Source organism: Stomoxys calcitrans, chromosome 2 (assembly GCF_963082655.1).
Source record: "Stomoxys calcitrans chromosome 2, idStoCalc2.1, whole genome shotgun sequence".
In the NCBI taxonomy this organism is placed as follows: Eukaryota; Metazoa; Arthropoda; class Insecta; order Diptera; family Muscidae; genus Stomoxys; species Stomoxys calcitrans.
In genome coordinates, this window is record NC_081553.1 from 30,092,025 (window position 1) to 30,113,102 (window position 21,078).

General features: G+C 39.1%; 1 protein-coding gene across 3 annotated transcripts in view; it reads left to right on the forward strand.

The window, feature by feature from the left end:
• LOC106086448 (uncharacterized) overlaps window positions 1-21,078 on the forward strand; it is a 187,455-nt gene that overhangs the window by 87,096 nt on the left and 79,281 nt on the right. For all 3 annotated transcript variants that reach the window (XM_013251130.2, XM_013251131.2, XM_013251132.2), the window contains exon 3: window positions 7,328-7,414. In XM_013251130.2, coding sequence (XP_013106584.2) covers window positions 7,328-7,414 — 87 coding nt within the window. The remainder of the gene's footprint in view (window positions 1-7,327; window positions 7,415-21,078) is intronic.

The following is a 21,078-nucleotide window of genomic DNA, read 5'->3' on the forward strand; positions in this document are numbered from 1 at the left end:
GGCAACAAAAAGTTTGTTAGCATCGAACGATAGCGATCGCCATTCAAAGTAACGTTGCGTCCAACAGCATCTTTGAAAAAATACGGTCCAATGATTCCACCAGCGTACAAACCACACCAAACAGTGCATTTTTCGGGATGCATGGGCAGTTCTTGAACGGCTTCTGGTTGCTCTTCACTCCAAATGCGGCAATTTTGCTTATTTACGTAGCCATTCAACCAGAAATGAGCCTCATCGCTGAACAAAATTTGTCGATAAAAAAGCGGATTTTCTGCCAACTTTTCTAGGGCCCATTCACTGAAAATTCGACGTTGTGGCAGATCGTTCGGCTTCAGTTCTTGCACGAGCTGTATTTTATACGGTTTTACACCAAGATCTTTGCGTAAAATCTTCCATGTGGTCGAATAACACAAACCCAATTGCTGCGAACGGCGACGAATCGACATTTCACGGTCTTCAGCAACACTCTCAGAAACAGACGCAATATTCTCTTCTGTACGCACTGTACGCATTCGTGTGGTTGGTTTAATGTCCAATAAAGTAAACTGAGTGCGAAACTTGGTCACAATCGCATTAATTGTTTGCTCACTTGGTCGATTATGTAGACCATAAATCGGACGTAAAGCGCGAAACACATTTCGAACCGAACACTGATTTTGGTAATAAAATTCAATGATTTGCAAGCGTTGCTCGTTAGTAAGTCTATTCATGATGAAATGTCAAAGCATACTGAGCATCTTTCTCTTTGACACCATGTCTGAAATCCCACGTGATCTGTCAAATACTAATGCATGAAAATCCTAACCTCAAAAAAATCACCCTTTATTTCAAATTTCAACAAAATCTGGTAATAAATAAAGTTTTTCTGAACTTCAGACCCTGAATCGGTATATCAGACCATATATCTAAATACAGTCCGATTTTTACTATATTTAGGTCAGATGGCTTAAAACTACTTACTGTTTAAAATTTCAACGAAAACGGATAAAATATTAAGCTTTTATGGGTTCCTGACCCTTTATCGGCAGATCGGTCTATATGGCAGCTAAAGGGGAATTTTTTTGAGGTTAGGATTTTCATGTATTAGTATTTGACAGATCACGTGGGATTTCAGACATGGTGTCAAAGAGAAAGATGCTCAGTATGCTTTGACATTTCATCATGAATAGACTTACTAACGAGCAACGCTTGCAAATCATTGAATTTTATTACCAAAATCAGTGTTCGGTTCGAAATGTGTTCATTCACCGTTCAGCGATGAGGCTCATTTCTGGTTGAATGGCTACGTAAATAAGCAAAATTGCCGCATTTGGAGTGAAGAGCAACCAGAAGCCGTTCAAGAACTGCCCATGCATCCCGAAAAATGCACTGTTTGGTGTGGTTTGTACGCTGGTGGAATCATTGGACCGTATTTTTTCAAAGATGCTGTTGGACGCAACGTTACGGTGAATGAACACATTTCTAACCGAACACTGATTTTGGTAATAAAATTCAATGATTTGCAAGCGTTGCTCGTTAGTAAGTCTATTCATGATGAAATGTCAAAGCATACTGAGCATCTTTCTCTTTGACACCATGTCAGAAATCCCACGTGATCTGTCAAATACTAATGCATGAAAATCCTAACCTCAAAAAAATCACCCTTTATGACCTCCAGATGACCGCACCCTTTCGACTGACTGCGGTGCAGTTTCCGAATCTAGACGTGCAGTCTTTGGGTTAGCCTTTGCAGCGAATTCCCGAGCCCAATTTAGGGAGTCTCACTCCCTATTAGTGAGACTTTTACAATCATTCGCACCAAGCCTCTCAATAAACCTGAGAGCGAAGCGTCTTCTATTATTCCAACCTCTTAAAGAACGTGTTGGTTTGCCGGGGAAGGCGAATTGCAAATTTTGCCCATGAACATTCCATTAAGGAACAGGGGCAAACTTCTCACATTTCAATGAGTGCAGTCCGATTTAAGTTTAAGCTCAATGATAAGGGGCCTCCATGTTATAGCCGAGTCTGAACGGCGTGCCGCAGTGCGACACCTCTTTGGAAAAAAGTTTTACACGGCATAGTAGCTCACAAATGTTGCCAGTATTAGGAGGGGAAAACCACCGCTGAAAAAATTTTTTCGATGGTATCGCCAGGATTCGAACCCAGGCGTTCAGCGTCATAGGCGAACATGCTAACCTCTGCACTACGTTGAAGGCGGATGGTCTAGGTAAATTATAGGCATGCGAAGAAAGAATGGGTTCGGCCTTGTCCTTAAGACTCGAACCAGGTGTCTTCGTCAAACAACCCTGCTGCCCAATCGTTTGTCGGCTAGTGGAGCCTGGAGCAGCCGCTCCACCAATCGAGGATTCAGTAGCAGACAACATGCTAAGGCCTGATACCACCACAGCAGCTGTTGGGTCTTTGGTTTTTCTGATGGTATCGCCAGGATTCGAACCCAAGCATTCAGCGTCATAGGCGGACATGCCAACCTCTGCACTACGGTGAAGGCGGATGGCCCAGGTAAATGATAGGCATGCGAAGAAAGAATGGGTTCGGCCTTGTCCTTAAGACTCGAACCAGGTGTCTTCGTCAAAACGCCCCTGCTGACCAATCGTCTGTCGGCTAGTGGAGCCTGGCGCTCTACCAGTCGAGGTTTCAGTAGCAGACAACATGCTACAGCCTGATACCACCACAGCAGTTGTTGAGTCTTTGTTGTCCATTCTAAGCCTACTCCCGGGCTCTAGATCTGCCGCTCCACTGGAAACAGACGCAGATCATCAACCCCCTAATGGATAGCTCTATCGCAGCTATCCTTTAGTGACTTCAATTTCTCTTTCAAAAATAATGACCTATTACGAGTTACAGGAAAATTCTTGCGGAGTGAACTAACAAAACGTCCGCTCCACTCAAAGGTTCAAACAACAAACAATTTTGATAATAAAATTCAATCATTTGCAAGCGTTGTTCTTTTGTAAGTCGATTCATGGTTAAATTATAGACCAAACTGAAGATGTTTGACAGTGAAACAAAACACGAAACGTGAGTGAGCTGTTCAAACCGGTGTTGCCAAAAAGATAATGGCTAAAAAATTACACTCTATATTCTTGATCGTCTTGACATTCTAGGTCGTGAACTGTTCAAACCAGTCTTGCCTTAAGGATAATAGCTAAAAAAATCACCTTTTGTTACAAATGCTGGCGATATTGTAAAGTATACATCCATGTAACAACTTCTCCAACAAGTGGTGTCACTAAGCGGCGTCCCACTTGGACTCGGCATAAAAAAGAGGCCCCATATTATAGAGCTTATACTTGAATATTACTGCACTCACTGATATGGGAGAAATATCCCCTTTTCCTTAATCGAGTGTTCATGGGAAAATATGTTTAAGGTATCAAAATCTTGTAATACCCATTTTTAGTGAAAATTTTGCAGTTACTTGCAATAGACACCTTGAAATCTTTGACCAATATAGTCTACGTATAGCGGTCCTTATTTAAATTTCCTCTGAAAATTCGGTTTTCATTAAATTGTTCTCTAAAAAGGTTTTTCGTAGAAAATGTTTGCCCTTACGAAGCCACTCTATACCATTAAGGTATTACTTAGGCTTAGTGTGCACCATAGCTGCCCTCAAAGCGGTATACCCACAAAATGAGTAGAAAAAAAATAAGAATTTGCTCCATATCCCTTTTCACTTCATCGCTGATGTCGAACCAAACCAAACGAGAAACAATGTTCCTTGGCAAATGTTGAACGCATCATATGGTAAAACGTTATCGTCGATTAAGTCGATTTTCCAATGAATTTCATTTTAAAAACAATTAGCAAGTTTATATATGCAACAATTAAATTATTCAGTTAACATTGTCGCAACACCCACAAAAAAAAAAAAAAAAAACTCCCCATGAATAGACCAAAACCTTCTATTAGTTTATCCAGTAATAATTAAATTTCGATTCAATTCAATTCCATTTAATTTTAAGTAGCTTAGAGAGGAGTCAACATCCCATACGATTGTACTCTGGACACATATACATACACATGCAAATATGATACCAGAGTCACGTATATGCAAAGCAGGATAAAACTGAAACCATTGCACAATGGAAACAAGCAAAAAGGCGTTAAGTTCGTCCGGGCCGAACTTAGAATACCCACCACCTCGGGTATATGCGTAAACCACCTTTAGTCAAAATCCGGTGAAAAATACATACCTTATGCCCCATAGCATATATGGGTGAAATATGTTCCGATTTGGACCAAATACTAATAAGTACAAGAAATCGGATGATAAATTAGCCTTTTATGAGGCCAAGACTTTAAAGCGAGAGATCGGTCTATATGGCAGCTATATTCAAATCTGAACCGATCTGGGCCAAATTAAAGATGGTTGTCCAAGGTCGTAACACAACTCACTGTCCCACATTTCGGCGACATCGGACAATAAATGCGTCTTTTATGGGCTCAAAGCTTTAAATCGAGATATCGGTCTATATGGCAGCTATATTCATATCTGAACCGATCTAGGCCAAATTGAAGAAGGATGTCAAAGGTCGTAACTCAACTCGCTGTCCCAAATTTCAGCAAAATCGGAAAATAAATGTGGCTTTTATGGGCCTATGACCCTAAATCGGAAGATCGGTCTATATGGCAGCTATATCCAAATCTGGACCGATCTAAGCCAAATTGCAGAAATATGTCAAGGGGCCTAACACAACTCACTGCCCCACATTGCATCAAAATCGGATAATAAATGTGGCTTTTATTGGCTTAAAGCCCTAAATCGGAAGATCGGTCTATATGGCAGCTATATCCAAATCTGGACCGATCCGAGCCAAATTGACGAAGGATGTCGAAAGGCCCAACATAACTCACCGTCCCAAATTTCAGCAAAATTGCATAATAAATATGGCTTTTATGGGCCTAAGACCCTAAATTGGAGGATCGGTCTATATGGTAGCTGTATCCAAATCTGAACCGATCTGAGCCAAATTGACGAAGCTTGTTGAAGGGCCTAACATAGTATACTGTCCCAAATTTCGTCGACATCGGACAATAAATGCGACTTTTATGGGATTAAGACCCTAAATCGGCGGATAGGTCTATATGTGGGCTATATCAAGAGATAGTCCGATATAGCCCATTTTCGAACTTAACCTGCTTATGGACAAAAAAAGAACTGTGCAAAGTTTTAGCTCAATATCTCTATTTTTATACCCTCCACCATAAGATGGGGGTATACTTATTTCGTCTTTCTGTTTGTAACTCCTCGAAATATTCTTCTAAGGCCCCATAAAGTGTCTACATTCTTGATCGTCTGGAAGTTGTGGGTCAATATAGGAATGTCCCTCCGTCTGTCCGTCCGACCGTCTGACTGTCGAAAGCATGCTAAATTTCGAAGGAGTAAAGCTTGCCGCTTGAAATTTTGCACAAATATTCATTATTAGTGTAGGTCGGTTGGGAATGTAAATGGGCTATATTGGTCCACGTTTTGATATAGCTGCCACATAAACCGATCTGGGATTTTGACTTCTTGAGACGCTAGAGGGCACAATTCTTATCCGATTTGGCTGAAATTTAGCATGAGGCGTTTTATTATGACTTCCAACTACTGTGCTGAGTATGGTTGAAATCGGTTCATAACCTGATAAAGCTGTTATATAAACCGATCTGGGGTCTTGACTTCTTGAGCCACTAGAGGGCGTAATTATTATCCGATTTGGCTGAAATTTTGCATGAGGTGTTCAGTTACGACTTTCAACAACTGTGCTAAGAATAGTTCTAATCGGTCCATAACCTGATATAGCTGCCATATAAACCGATCTGGGGTCTTGACTTCTTGAGCCACTAGAGGGCGCAATTATTATCCGATTTGGCTGAAATTTTGCATGAGGTGTTGAGCTATTACTTTCAACAACTGTATTAAGAATAGTTCAAATCGTTCCTTTACCTGATATAGCTGGCATATAAACCGATCTGGGATCTTGACTTCTTTAGGTTTGGAATGTCCCTCCGTCTGTCCGTCCGACCGTCTGACTGTCGAAAGCATGCTAAATTTCGAAGGAGTAAAGCTTGCCGCTTGAAATTTTGCACAAATATTCATTATTAGTGTAGGTCGGTTGGGAATGTAAATGGGCTATATTGGTCCACGTTTTGATATAGCTGCCATATAAACCGATCTTGGGTCTTGACTTCTTGAGCCTCAAGAGGGCCCACTTTTTATTCGATTTGACTGAAAATTTCCACGTAGTGTTTTGGTTTTACTTCCAACAACTGAGTTAAGTATAATTCAAATCGGTTCATAATCTGGTATAGCTGCCATAGAAACCGATCTGGGATCTTGACTTCTTGAGCCTCTAGAAGACGCAATTCTCATCCGATTTGGCAGAATTATTTTACAACGGCTTCTCTCATGGCCTTCAACATACATGTCTATTATGGTCTGAATCGATCAATTGCTTGATATAGCTCCCATATAAATCTATCTCTCGATTTTGGTTCTTGAGCACCTACAAGGCCCAAATCTTATCCGAATAAACTGAAATATTACACAATGACTTCTACAATGTTCAGCATTCATTTATGGTCCGAATCGGACTATAACTTGATATAGCTCCAATAGCATAAGAGTTCTTATTCAATATTCTTTGTTTGCCTAAAAATTGATACTGTACATAGAACTCGACAACTGCGATTCATGGTGGAGGGTATATAAGATTCGGCTCGGCCGAACTTAGCACGCTCTTACTTGTTCTTGTTTAGCCTAACCTAACTTAACCTAGTTGTCATAAAAAGTTTTATTTAGAACAAATTTTATCTTTCATTCCAATCTGTATACATCCCTTTATTTCCTTAAAGGTGTATGCTGTACGTTTTTCAACGTTTTTCATACTTTTTAAGACCTTGCACTTTCTTGTTAGGCTTTGTGTGGGTTCAACGTCCTCTCTTTTTCTCTCTTCATCCTCATATGGTGTATTCTTTGGGTGCTCCCAAATGTATGCAACATTTTAAATTAAATAAAATTTGGTAAATATACGAGTGCACAACCTCAACCTTATCCAATTTACCTTTCGGCATATCCATTTCGACCATAGTTGGTGCAGCTGATATCCTTTCAAGTTAGGCCATATTTGCTCTTAGAATTTCTATTCTAGCCTTTGTAGCAATGGCAGCACCAGCAGCAGCAGCATACGAAGAAGATGGTGAAGAAGAGTTGAAATGTGGGGAAAAAGAGTAAACCTAAGCTAATTAAACTTGTTCTAAATTTGTTGTTGCTGATGTTGATTCTTTTCTAAATTTCTTTTTATTTTATTTTTTCTGTGTATTCGTTCTTTTTCTAAACTTGCAGCATAACATTAATCAGCAATCGTTGCAAAAGTTTGCAACTTGCCTGCAACATATTGCCCAATTATTGGAATGTCCTGTTTGCTTGGAGGTAAGTTTGCTTGACTTTTTTTGCGCTTCTTCTTCTTCTTTTTATTTCACATACACATAACGAAAGAAGCCAACCAATGGCCAACATGGGTGCGGGCAAGAAAGAAAAAAAAAATGTTATATAAACACATTGAACTGAAAGCTGGCCACAGATACATTGGGGTGGAACGCAATGGCAGGGAGGATATGGTTGGCAAAGGATGTCATATCCGTTTTTATCCTATTAAAAACCAAAAAAAGGCTCCCTTTTACAGCCTATTCGAATGTTGTGTTATGTAGGTTAGGTTAGGCCCTGGAGACTTATCTTGGACATATATGGTAAGTGGTTTCACTATTTGGTATATTCAAAGAAAGTTGGCCAAGACCAAGGGCAGGCGCAATCTGGTCTTGGAAAAATTGTTGTCCAACCAAATTGTTTTCGGCCCACCCTAAGAGAAATAGTTTTATACGCCTAATAGCAATGAATCCATTCACGTGTTGGTTAAACACTACTCCCAAAAGGTCTACTTTGGTGTGACAAAAATTTAATATTCGCTAATAGAAAAAAAATCAATAAAATTTTATCTCAACGCAAAATTTGATTAGAAATTTGGCTACGGACAAAATGTTAAAAACTTTTTTTTTCAAGACAAAATGTCAATTAAAATGCCACGTAAATCTGAATTTTAATGAAATTTTTTTTAAATACCGATTTTCAATGACCTGACAATGATTTTTGTGGAATTTTCTTTCAAGACAAAATTTCAATGAAATTTTCGCCAAAAGCAAATTTTGAATGCTAGTAAGGAAAACAAAATTCGGGCCATGGCGACTGTAGAATACCCTACACCTACTCCATAAGTACAATGTGGAAGCTGTATCCAATTCTGAACCAATTTTGATGGACCTCGGCGAGCAAATATGTTCAAACTGTAATAACTACGGTTGACAAATGACAAAATTTGTGCTAACTACCCAAAATCTGACGAACATATATATGGGAGCTCCATCTAATTCTAAACCGATTTCAAGTAAACTTCTCAGATAATGTGGTGGTCGTCGAGGAAAGCGTGGTGCAAAGTTTTGGCAAAATTGGCCAAACAATGCGCTTGCAGCGAATCTTGGGGTGAAAATCTGGCGATATACCTATATGACAGCTGTATTTAAATCTGGGCCGATTTCTATGAAATTCGCCAGATTTATCGAGAGTCATAAGAAAAACCTTCCTGCCAAATTTCGATAAAATCGGTTGACAAAAGACCATTTTATAGCAATATTACTGCAAATCGGAGGAACATATATATGGGAGCTATATCTAAATATTAACCGATTTCGAGCAAACTTCTCAGATACTGTCACAGTCGTCGAAGATAGCTTTGTTTTGGGAAGATTGGTCAATAAATGCGCTTGCAGTGGGTCTAGGAGTGAAAATCGGGCGAAATATGTATATGAGACCTATATCAAAATCTGAACCGATTTCTATGAAATTCACCAGTAATATTGAGAGTCACAAGAAAATCCTTCCTACCAAATTTCGAGAAAATCGGTTAACAAATGACCATTTTATTGCAGTATTACTGCAAATCGGACGAACATATATATGGGAGCTATATCTAAATCTGAACCGATTTCTATGAAATTCATCTGTAATGTCGGGAGTCATAATAAAATCCTTTCTGCCAAATTTCGAGAAAATCAGTTAACAAATGACCATTTTATTGCAGTATTACTGCGAACCGGACAAACATATATATGAGAGCTATATCCAAATCTGAACCGATTTTTTCCAATTTCAATAGGTTTCGTCTCTAGGCCGAAAAACATGCCCGTACCAAATTTGAAGACGATCGGATGAAAACTGCGACCTGTACTTTGTACATAAAATTAACATGGACAGACGGACAAACAGACAGACGGACATAGCTAAATCGAATCAGAAAGTGATTCTGAGTCGATCGGTATACTTATCAATGGGTCTATCCTTCCTTCTGGGTGTTACAAACAAATGCACTAAGTTATAATGCCCTGTACCACAGTAGTGGTGTAGGGTATAATGAAATTATTGCGCTTTGTTTGTTTGTCTGTTCCGTATAAACTCAAAATCGGCTGAACCGATTTTCATGAAATTTTCATACATGGTAGAGTTTGGACCCTGGTGAAAATAGGGTGCTAAATTTTTTGATATCCGAAGGGGCCGACTCTCCCCCATACCCCAATTTTCAAAAACGCCAGATCTCGGGGATGCGTGTACCGATTTAGGCGAAAGTTTTTCCACCAAAAAAAGACGAAATTGGTTAAAAAAAATGTTGTGGTCAATTAACCTGGGGGGACGCCCCATCCCAAAACCCAACCGAGCGGACATGTGTACCGATTTTAACAATATGGGTATCAAATGAAAGGTATTTAAGAGTAGAGCACGAATTTTTTATACAAACTTCAATCTTAATTTTGGGGTTGGTCCCCCACCCCAGATAAGCCCCAACAGGACACTTTAACCGCTTTTAATGATATGAGTATCAAATGAAAGATATTCAAAAATAGAATACAAATCTGACACAAATTTATTTATTTTTTTTATGTCTGAGGCACCTCCCCACCCCCAAAACCACCCAGCAGAACAAATTTACCGATTGTAACAATATGGATATCAATTGAAAGCTATTCAAAGGTAGTGTCCAATGCTGATATAAAAATTGATTCCTTGGTGTATGAGACGCCGCCCCACCCCCCCAACAGGACATATTTACCGGTTGGGACAATATGGGTACCAAACGAGAGATATTTGGAAGCTGGGTACACATCTTATATATAAAATTTAATTTGTGTTTGTTTCTATAGGCTCAAAAACGGCTTAACCGATTGCCTTGAAATTGTCACAGATTGTGTAGGTTGGTCTGGAAGGAAACATTGCCTATATAATTTTTTGATATCGGGAGGGGGGCGGACCCTCCCCCTTACCCCAAAAGTACTACCCAAAAATAAAAGTGGAGCGATCGGGACAATATGGGACTCAAATGAAAGGCATTCAAGAGTAGAGTACGAATTTCGTAATAAAAGATGGGTCCAAGTACCTGGGGGCTGCTCCAGCCCCAAAACCCCTTTAAATAGGTTTATTTGACGATCATGACAATATGGGACTCAAATGAAAGGTTTTCGAGAGTAGATTACGGTCAGGAAGAATATGGTCAGGAAGAAGAAATATGATTTATAGTTTGTTGATATCGGTAGGGGGCCGACCCACACCGTTACCCCAAAAATACCACCCAAAATCAAAAGTTGACCTATAAGGATAATATGGATATCAAATGAAAGGTATTAAAGAGTAGGATACGAATATGGTGTTTAAAATTGGGTCCAAGTGCCCAGGAAGTCGCCCTAACCCCAAAATGTCTAAAAACTGAAAAATTGGTTGTCTTAATGAAAGGTATTCGGGAGTAGATTATGAATCTGGCATACAAAATCAGATCGAAGTGTAGGGGGTCACCCCACCCCCCAAAAACTCCCCAAATGGGCATATGACCCATCGTGACTATATGGGATTCGGTGTGTTTGTTTATTTCGTAGAATCAAAAAATGGAAGCATAGGTTATATAAATTTTAGATATCGGATGGTGGCTGACTCTCCACCTTACATCAAAAACGCCACCCAAATCCAAAAGAGGATTGATGGGCACCATATGGGTATCAAGTGAAAGTTATTGGAGACTAGAAAATGAAAATCATATTAAATTTTGGGTCCAAGAACCCAGCGGGCCGCCCCAAACCAAAAACTCCTCTAAACAGAAATATTCGACGTTCCTATCAATATGGGACTCAAATGAAAAGTATTCGGCACTAGATTACAAATATGGCATTAAAAATTAGGTCCAAGTAATGGGAAGTCGCCTCACCCTTAAATAGCCCTAAAGGGGCATATCAGCCGACTATGGCTATATGGGATTCAAATGAAAGATATTTGGGAGTAGAATAAAAATATAACATTAAAATTTGCATTCAAGTCAAGGTGGCTCTTTTCCTCCTAAAAATACGTTGAATAGATTAATTGACCCATTATGGCAATATGGGACTCAAATGAAAAGTATTTGAGAGTAGAGAACGAATTTGATATACAATTTTGGGGGTATGCCCTAAATTCCCCCTTAAACTGAACTTTATTTTCGATTATAGCAATATTAAGCTCAAATCAACGGTATTTGGGAGTAAAGAACGAATTTGAAATCTACCCAGCCCCAAAACACCCTCCAAACAGTTCATACTTACCGACCATGACTAAATGGGATTCAAAGTAAACGGATTTGGGAGTGGACACGAATTTGATATCCCCTAAAAAACACTTCTTATTACACTAGTTTCAAAAATACCAGATCTCGGAGATTGGTAATGCGATTAGTTCGAATTTTTTTGCACTCTAACAATCACCAAAAAATTTAAATTTTGTCAGAAGTTTCGCCAGGATTCGAACGCAGGCGTTCAGCGTCATAGGCGGACATAGGCTACAGTAGCACGATATCCACATTCAAGGCGAATAGATATAAGAGAAGGCGCAAAGAAGGCACAGCGGAGCGGGCCCTGTCCAGCTAGTCTGTTATGAAAATTGGTCCAAGGTGTCTACGAGGCCTCCCCAACACCCAAAAAGGGAAAAATGTCCAACGTCACAAAATGGGTATCAAATGGAAGGTCTTTGGGAGTTGGCTACGAATCTGGTATGCACAATTAGGACAGAGTCTGGGACCGGCCCACCCGGTCGATCGGGTCAATATGTCAATTAAAAGAAAGGTCTATGATAGTATATTTCCCATCTAATGTTGGTATAAGGATTCAAGTATCTGGGTCATGTCCTACCGTTCCGTAGGACAGTAGATTTCAAATAAATTGTCATTTGGTTCTAAATGCAACGCCAAACTGTCATGTAGGATGAACAACAATATATTGTACTCAAATGAAAGGACGTGTCAGAGGGGAATCCCCCTCCCCCTATCCTACCCAAAAATAAAAAGGAATTAAAAAGAATATATGAATAATATGAAATAACATATGAAGGCCAATCAGGATAGAAAAGGACAGAAATTAAAGGTCTTTGGTAGTAGAGTACAAATTATACCCTCAAATTGGGATGGATATAAGAGGACCTGCGGATCTTTAAGATCTCTTTTTAGGTAAACAAAGAATAATGAATATGGACGGAGGAGGAGCTATATCAAGTTATAGTCCGATTCGGGGTTCAAGAAGCAAAAATCGGGAGATCGGTTTATTTGGGAGCTGTGTCAAGCTATTGATCGATTCAGACCATATTGCACACGTATGTTGAAGGCCATGGGAGAAGCCGTTGTACAAAATCTGTGCCAAATCGGATAAGAATTGCGCTCTCAAGAGACTCAAGAATTCAAGATCCCAGATCGGTTTATATGGCAGCTATATTAGGGTATATACCGATTTGGACTATACTTCGCATGAATGTTGAAAGTGATACCAAAACACCGCGTGCAAAATTACAGCCAAATCGGATAGGAATTCCGCCCTCTAAAAGCTCAATAAGTCAAGACCCAAGATCGGTTTATATAGCATCTATATCAAAACATGGACCAATTTGAATCATACTTCGCACAGTTGTTGGAAATGATACCAAAACACCGCGTGCAAAATTAAAGCCAAATCGGATAGGAATTCCGCCTTCTAAAAGCTCAAGAAGTCAAGACCCAAGATCGGTTTATATAGCAACTATATCAAAACATGAACCGATTTGAATCATACATCGCACAGTTGTTGAAAGTGATATCAAAACATTATGTGCAAAATTTCAGTCAAATTGGATTAGAATTGCGCCCTCTAGAGGCTCAAGAAGTCAAGACCCAAGATCGGTTTAAATGGCAGCTATACCAGGTTATGGACCGATTTTAACTATACTTAGCACAGTTGTTAGAAGTTATATCAAAACACTATGTGCAAAATTTCAGTCAAATTGGATGAGAATTGCGCCCTCTAGAGGCTAAAAAAGTCAAGACCCAAGATCGGTTTATATGGCTGATATATCAAAACATATACCCATTTGGCCCATTTACAATCCCAACCGATCTACACTAATAAGAAGTATTTTTGCAAAATTTCAAGCGGCTAGCTCTACTCCTTCGAAAGTTAGCGTGCTTTCGACAGACAGACGGACGGACGGACATGGCTAGTTCGACTTAAAATGCCCCATATATACTTTATGGGGTCTTAAACGCTTATTTCGAGGTGTTACAAACAGAATGATGAAATTAGTATACCCCCATCCTATGGTGGAGGGTAAAAAAATTAATTAGTGTGAATCTGAACGAGACCCCCTAGCCCTGAATATCTTGATAGGCTCCTTCAAAATGCTTGACATTATGGGGCTCAAACAAAATCGTGCTCTAGCACAATGCTGATATTACTTTAGAGTCCGCCTCTAAACTCCCTTCAAACCTCCCTAGCCCATAATCTCCCCCTAAACCAATGACAATTGGGGCTCAAATTAAAGAAATTTGAGAGTAGAGCACTATGCTGATATTTTTTCGGAGCTGAGTTCGTGGGTTGCCGCCCCATTCTGCATACCCCTTAAACTGGCCATATATGTGGATTATGGCAAAAAGGGGCTCAAATCTGTATCTGTTCCATGTGCAAGTGTTTCAGGGACACCTCAGTTCATTAACTCCCCCCTAAACCACACATATATACCCACTACAGTATGTAGCTCGAATGTGTTTTTGGGAGTGGAGTATGAATCTGATATCCACCTTCGGGGCAAAGAGTTTGGCTGCTCCAATCCACCACCAAATCGAAGAGAATGAAGTAGATCTAACATCCAAACTTTAATGGGCGGACCCTCCCCTTAGCCTATTTTCAAAATCGCCAGATCTTGGAAAGGGGAGGGGCAATTTAAGCGAAATTTAGTTTATAATAACTTTAATACAGAAATGTGTATCCTTATTTAGGGTGGGATATCTAGGAGGCCGCCCCACCTCCAAAGCCACCAGGCAAATGGAATATAAACCGATAATGACAATATGGGAGGCCATCGTAGCGCAGAGGTTAGCATGTCCGCCTATGACGCTGAAAGCCTGGATTCGAATCCAGGCGATACCATCAGAAAAATGTTCAGCGGTGGTTTTCCCCTCCTAATGCTGGCAACATTTGTGAGGTACTATGCCATGTAAAACTTCCCTCCAAAGAGGTGTCGCATTGCGGCACGCCATTCGGACTCGGCAAGAGGAGGCCCCTTATTATTGAGCTTAAACCTGAATCGGACTGCACTCATTGATATGTGAGAAGTTTTCCCCTTTTCCTTAGTGGAATGTTCATGAGCAAAATTTTCAATTTGCAATGACAATATGGGACTCAAATGATAGGTATTTGACACCAGAGCACGAATCTGATATATGGGGATCCGCCTCATCCCTAAAAAACACCCCCATATTTACCGACCATAACAATATAAGGCCCCAATGAAAGGCATTTGGGAGAAGATCACCAATATAATATCCACATTGGCGCGAAATATCTGAAAGGCCGTATCAGCATCCCCAAACAGGACTTGTATCCTGACGTGGCCGTATAGGACTCAGATAAAAATTTCAATTAAAATTTCCTTGAAAACCAATTTTCGCTGAGATTATAAAAGAAACAAAATCTGATTTTAAGGAAAATTTCATCTCATCCCTTTACATCCCCCTTTCCTCTCTATAGCTGCCATTTAACATTCAAACTCTCTCGGCATTGTTGTACGTATTTCTATGTCCACAAGGTATTCTCAGCATAATTTTCAAAGTTTCGTAGTTGAAAAGTATCAACGAAAAAAAAAAGAAACGCACACAAAATTGAGTAGCATAAGAATAAGGTCTCTTGAACATTGTATAGTTAAAACGAGTCTTAAAACTTGCCGTGAATATCGATGAGTTTCTTGAGTATTAGTTTGCCATCCGTCCACAATGACGAAGGGGTTGCACGATTGAATGAATGAATGTCCTTTACAGGTACTCACGCACGCATTCACTCACACGCACACACACACACACACACACACACACCTAGCCATGGCCAAAGTCATTGAAATAAATATTGTTGTTGAGCCATTGCTCTAAGTGGATAAACATCACAAGTGAGTAAATTGTGACCAGGAAGTTTGCATGTACTTCATGGCCATGCTCCGGAAGGAGTTGGCCACTGTTTGAGTTTCTATTTTAAGAATGTTTGTTAGTTAAGGCTTTGTGAATTGAGGGAAAAATAAGAATGAAAAGAAAGACTAAGAGACGTGTTGCCTCAAGTGATTTGCCTAGTTTTGAGAAGAAGTTGCAGCTGGTTTTTGCTTAAATTTTTAGTGGTCTCAATATGGTATATTGAGTTTTTTTTTTTCCAACAAATTTCTTATTTTATGTTTTCTAAAACTTAAACAGATCTTTACCATTTCAAGTAAGATTTTAGTTATGTTCTCCCCTGAACTCCCCATGATATTTGGTCTTAAGATACTACACTTAGCCAATATTTTTATTCAAAACAGCAAAAATGTTTGCTAAAACAGCAGTTTTTGTCTGCTGAAATTTGGAAAGCAGACATTACTGGTGTTTGAGCAAACATAGGGCTGCTGTATTAGAAACGATCTAGACATGTCCGTCCGTCTGACTGTTGAAATCACGCTACAGTCTTTAAAAATAGAGATATGAAGCAAAAACTTTCCACAAATTCTTTTTTTGTCCATAAACAGGTTAAGTTCGAAGATGGGCTATATCGGACTGTATTTTGACATAGCCCCCATATAGACCAATCCGCCGATTTAGGGTCTTAGGCCCATAAAAGCTACATTTATTATGAGATTTTGCTGAAATTTGGGACAGTGAGTTGTGTTAGGCCTTTAGACTTCCTTCGATAATTTGGCCCAGATCGGATATAGCTGCCATATCGACCGATCTCTCGATTTAAGGTTTTGAGCCCATAAAATGCGCATTTATTGTCCGATGTAGCCGAAATTTGGGACAGTGAGTTGTGTTAGGCCCTTCGACATCCTTCTTCAATTTGGACCAGATCGGTCAAGATTTTGATATAGCTGCCATATAGACCGATCTCTCGATTTAAGGTTTTGAGCCCATAAAATGCACACTTATTGTCCGTTGTCGCCGAAATTTTGGTCAGTGAGTTGTGTTAAAACTTTCGACATCATTTTTCAATTTGGCCCAGATCGGTCCAGATTTGGATATAGCTGCCATATAAACCGATCTCTCGGTTTTAGGTTTTGGGGCCATAAAATGCGCATTTATTGTCCGTTGTCGCCGAAATTTGGGACAGTGAGTTGTGTTAAGACTTTCAACATTCTTCGTCAATTTGGACCAGATTTGGATAAAGCTGCCATATAGACCGATCTCTCGATTTAGGTTTTGGTCCCATAAAAGTCACATTTATTATCCGATTTTGCCGAAATTTGGGACAGTAACTTGTGTTAGGCCCTTCGACATTCTTCGTCAATTTGGACCAGATCGGTCAAGATTTGCTGCCATACAGACCGATCTCCCAATAAAGGGTCTGAAGACCATAAAAGCTTTTTTTATTACCCGATTTCGCTGAAATTTGCAACAATGAGTTATTTTAAGCCTCCCGACATCTGACCTAAATATAAATTTGATCGGTCCATATTTAGATATAGCTGCCATATAGACCGTTCTCCCGATATAGGGTCTGAAGCCCATAACAGCTTTATTTATTACCCGATTTCGGTGAAATTTGAAACAGTGAGTTATTTTAAGCCTCCCGACATCTAACGTAAATATGGTTCAGATAGGGCTATATTTAGATATAACTGCTATCTAGACCGGTTTTGCGATAAAGAGTCTGAAGCCCATAAAAAGTTTATTTTCCTTCCGATTTTGCTAAAATTTGAAACAGTGAGTAGGTTAAGGCTTTTCGACAACTGACCCAAATATGGTTCAGATCGGGCTATATATAGATATAGCTGCAATATATACCGATCTCCCGATAAAGGGTCTGAAGACTATAAAGCTTTATTTTTACCCGATTTCGCTGAAGTTTGCAACAGTGGGTTATTTTGAGCTTCCCGACATCTGGCCTAAATATAGATTAGATCGGTCCATACTTAGATATAGCTGTGACCGTTCTCCCGATAAAGGGTCTGAAGCCCAAAACAGCTTTATTATACCCTCCACCATAGGATGGGGGGTATACTAACTTCGTCATTCTGTTTGTAACTACTCGAAATATTCGTCTGAGACCCCATAAAGTATATATATTTTTGATCGTCGCAACATTTTATGTCGATCTGGCCATGTCCGTCCGTCCGTCTGTCCGTCCGTCTGTCTGTCGAAAGCACGCTAACTTCCGAAGGAGTAAAGCTAACCGCTTCAAATTTTGCACAAATACTTTTTATTAGTGTAGGTCAGTTGGGATTGTAAATGGGCCATATCTGTCAATTTTTTGATATAGCTGCCATATAAACCGATCTTGGGTCTTGATTTCTTGAGCCTCTAGAAGGCGCAATTCTTATCCGAATGGAATAAAATTTGGCACGACGTGTTTTGTTATGATATCCAACAACTGTGCTAAGTATGTTTCAAATCGGTCCATAACCTGATATAGCTGCCATATAAACCGATCTGTGGTCTTGAATTCTTGAGCCTCTAGAGGGCGCAATTCTCGTCCGATTTAACTGAAATTTTGCACATAGTGTTTTGATATCACTTTCAACAACTGTGCCAAGAATGGTCCTAATCGATACATAACCTGATATACCTGCCATATAAACCGATCATGGGTCTTGACTTCTTGAGCCTCTAGAGAGCGCAATTCTTATCCGATTGGAATGAAATTTTGCACGACGTGTTTCGTTATGATATCCAATAAATGTGACAAGTATGGTCCTAATCGGTCCATAACCTGATATAGCTGCAATATAAACCGATCTTGGGTATTGACTTCTTGAGCCTCTAGAGAGCGCAATTCTCATCCGATTTTGCACAAATTTTGTACAACGGCTCCTCCCATGGCCTTCAATATACGTGTGCAATATGGTCAGAATCGATCTAAAGCTTGATTCAGCTCCCATATAAACCGATCTCCCGATTTCGCTTCTTGAGCCCCGAATCGGACTATAACTTGCTGTAACTGCTCCTCCGTCCTTATTCATTATACGTTGTTTGCCTAAAAATAGATACAGCGCAAAGAACTCGACAGATGCGACCATGGTGGAGGGTATATAAGATTCGGCCCGGCCGAACTTTGCACGCTCTTACTTGTTTAATTTGGCTTAGATCGGTCCTCATTTGGATAAGCTGCCATACAGACCGTTCTCTCGATTTAGGGTCTTGGGCCCATAAAAGGTGCATTTATTAACCTATTTCACTAAAATTTTGGACAGAGAGTTGTGTTAGGCCCTTCGACATCCCTCTTCAATTTGGTCCAGATCGGTCCAGATTTTGATATAGCTGCCATATAGACCGATCTCTCGATTTAAGGTTTTGGACGCATAAAAGGCGAATTTATAGTCCGATTTCGCAGAAATTTGGGACAAAGGGTTGTGCTAGGTCACTCGACATTCTTTTGCAATTTGGCTCAGATCGGTCCAGATTTGGATACAGCTAGTGACTTATGTTAGGCTTTTCGACATCCGTATCGTAAATGGTTCAGATCGGTATATATTTGGATATGGCTACCAATAAAACCAATATTTTATTCTTCAAAATTAAACAATGACTTGAACTTATAAGACCACTCAATATCCGTGTCGAATTTGGTCCATATGGGACCATATTTCGATAAAGCTGCTATGGGGGCATAAATTATGCATTTTTCAGCGGATTATAAAGAAAGTTGGTTACATATATACTCGAGGTGGTGGGTATCCAAAGTTCGGCCCGACCGAACTTAACCCCTTTTTACTTGTTTTTGTACAAAATACGGGTAGAAGTTTTCTTCAAATTTGGCATAGGGAAGTTTTTTGGCATAGAATAAATCTCTTGTTCCTCTCGACATTACTGTTGAACTTCATAGAAATCGGTTCACATTTACATATAGAAATATGTAACGTCAGATTTTCCCTTTTGGGGCCTTTGCAAGCGTATTAATAAAGCGATTTTCTCAAAATATCATTCTGCCATGAATTTATGTTCTTAAGTTACTGCAAGCACTTAACGAATTTCACAATTAGATGCACATGTTTGTGCTTCACTATACATCAGACACTCATATTCGTATATGCGGCTGAATAATTGCTTCGTCTTATATAAATTGTCCTATGCATATTTGTTTACTAGTGGTTATATAATTTAATTAGTTTAAATATTACTTGAGCACCATGGCAAATAGTATCCATCAATTAAAATGTGTGCAACAAATTTTATGGTTAATAGTTTGTAGGTCTTCAAGAAAGCTGGTTGTATGGAAACTAAAGTTGAAAGGTTATACAGATTCTGTAAAATTAGGTAAATATTCTAAAGAAATGCCAAAAGAGAACACCATTTAATCACTAAAGACTGTAAAAAGCTTTGCTCATTTTAAATTAAATATATTTATATTTATTCTGGTATTTACCTACAATCTAAGATAATAAACAATGCTGTTATAAAAAACTATGAAACTTAGCTTTCTAATTGATAAAAGTTTACCACTTCCTAAAACAATTAAAGAATATTTTCCGAAAATATATTCATACCTTAATATCCCCCAAATATGTGCCAAAAGGACTTAACTACATCATTACATAGCCTTTTAATGTTTTATTATGTATGTTATATGAGATATACATTCAAACTAGAGACATGCATTAAGTATTCGCTTTATTCTATTCACTATCTCTATAATCTAATCATGACATTCATCTACCATTCCATTCCACCCACACACACACAGACACTACTACTCCCATTTTTACATTCACATTATTATGGGGTTATGGTTTAAGAGTACAAATGTTTTTGTTGAAATCTTCTTAAATCCCTTAATAACTTAATAACAATGGAGAAGAGAACAAACAAATGCAAATACAAACACTTCGCCATTCGTTCATTGTTGCTAGCCGAAGAGAGTTAGTGCATGAACAAAGTTTGTTATGGGCAAATTATAACTGGTCAGATATTTTACATGTGAATGAACATAAACAGAAATACAGTGGCGCAGAAGCATGTTGACATAGGAAATGGCGTAGAAATAAAAATGTTTGTAGAAATTTTAAAATTTATAAGAAAGTTGATAAATTTGTACTAAATTTGTGCTTATCACCAATGATACAGCTGAAGTGTTTATTCTATAGGTGAGAATAGAAAAAAGGCCAGGAATTTAAATCGAGAGATCGGTCTATATGGCAGCCATATCCAAATCTGGACCGATCTGAACCAAATTGCAGAAGGATGTCGACTGGCCAAATACAATTCACTGTCCCAAATTTCAGCACAACGGGATAACAAATGAGGCTTTTATGGGCCTAAGAACCTAAATCGGAGGATCGGTCTATATGGCGACTATATCAAGATATAGTCCGATATAGCCCATCTTTGAACTTAACCTGCTTATGAACAACAAAGGAATCTGTGCAAGGTTTCAGCTCAATATCCCTATTTTTATACCCTCCACCATATGATGGGAGGGTATAAAAATATAATTTCGTCATTCTGTTTGCAACACCTCGAAATACCCGTCTGAGATCCCATAAAGTATATATATTTTTGATCATCA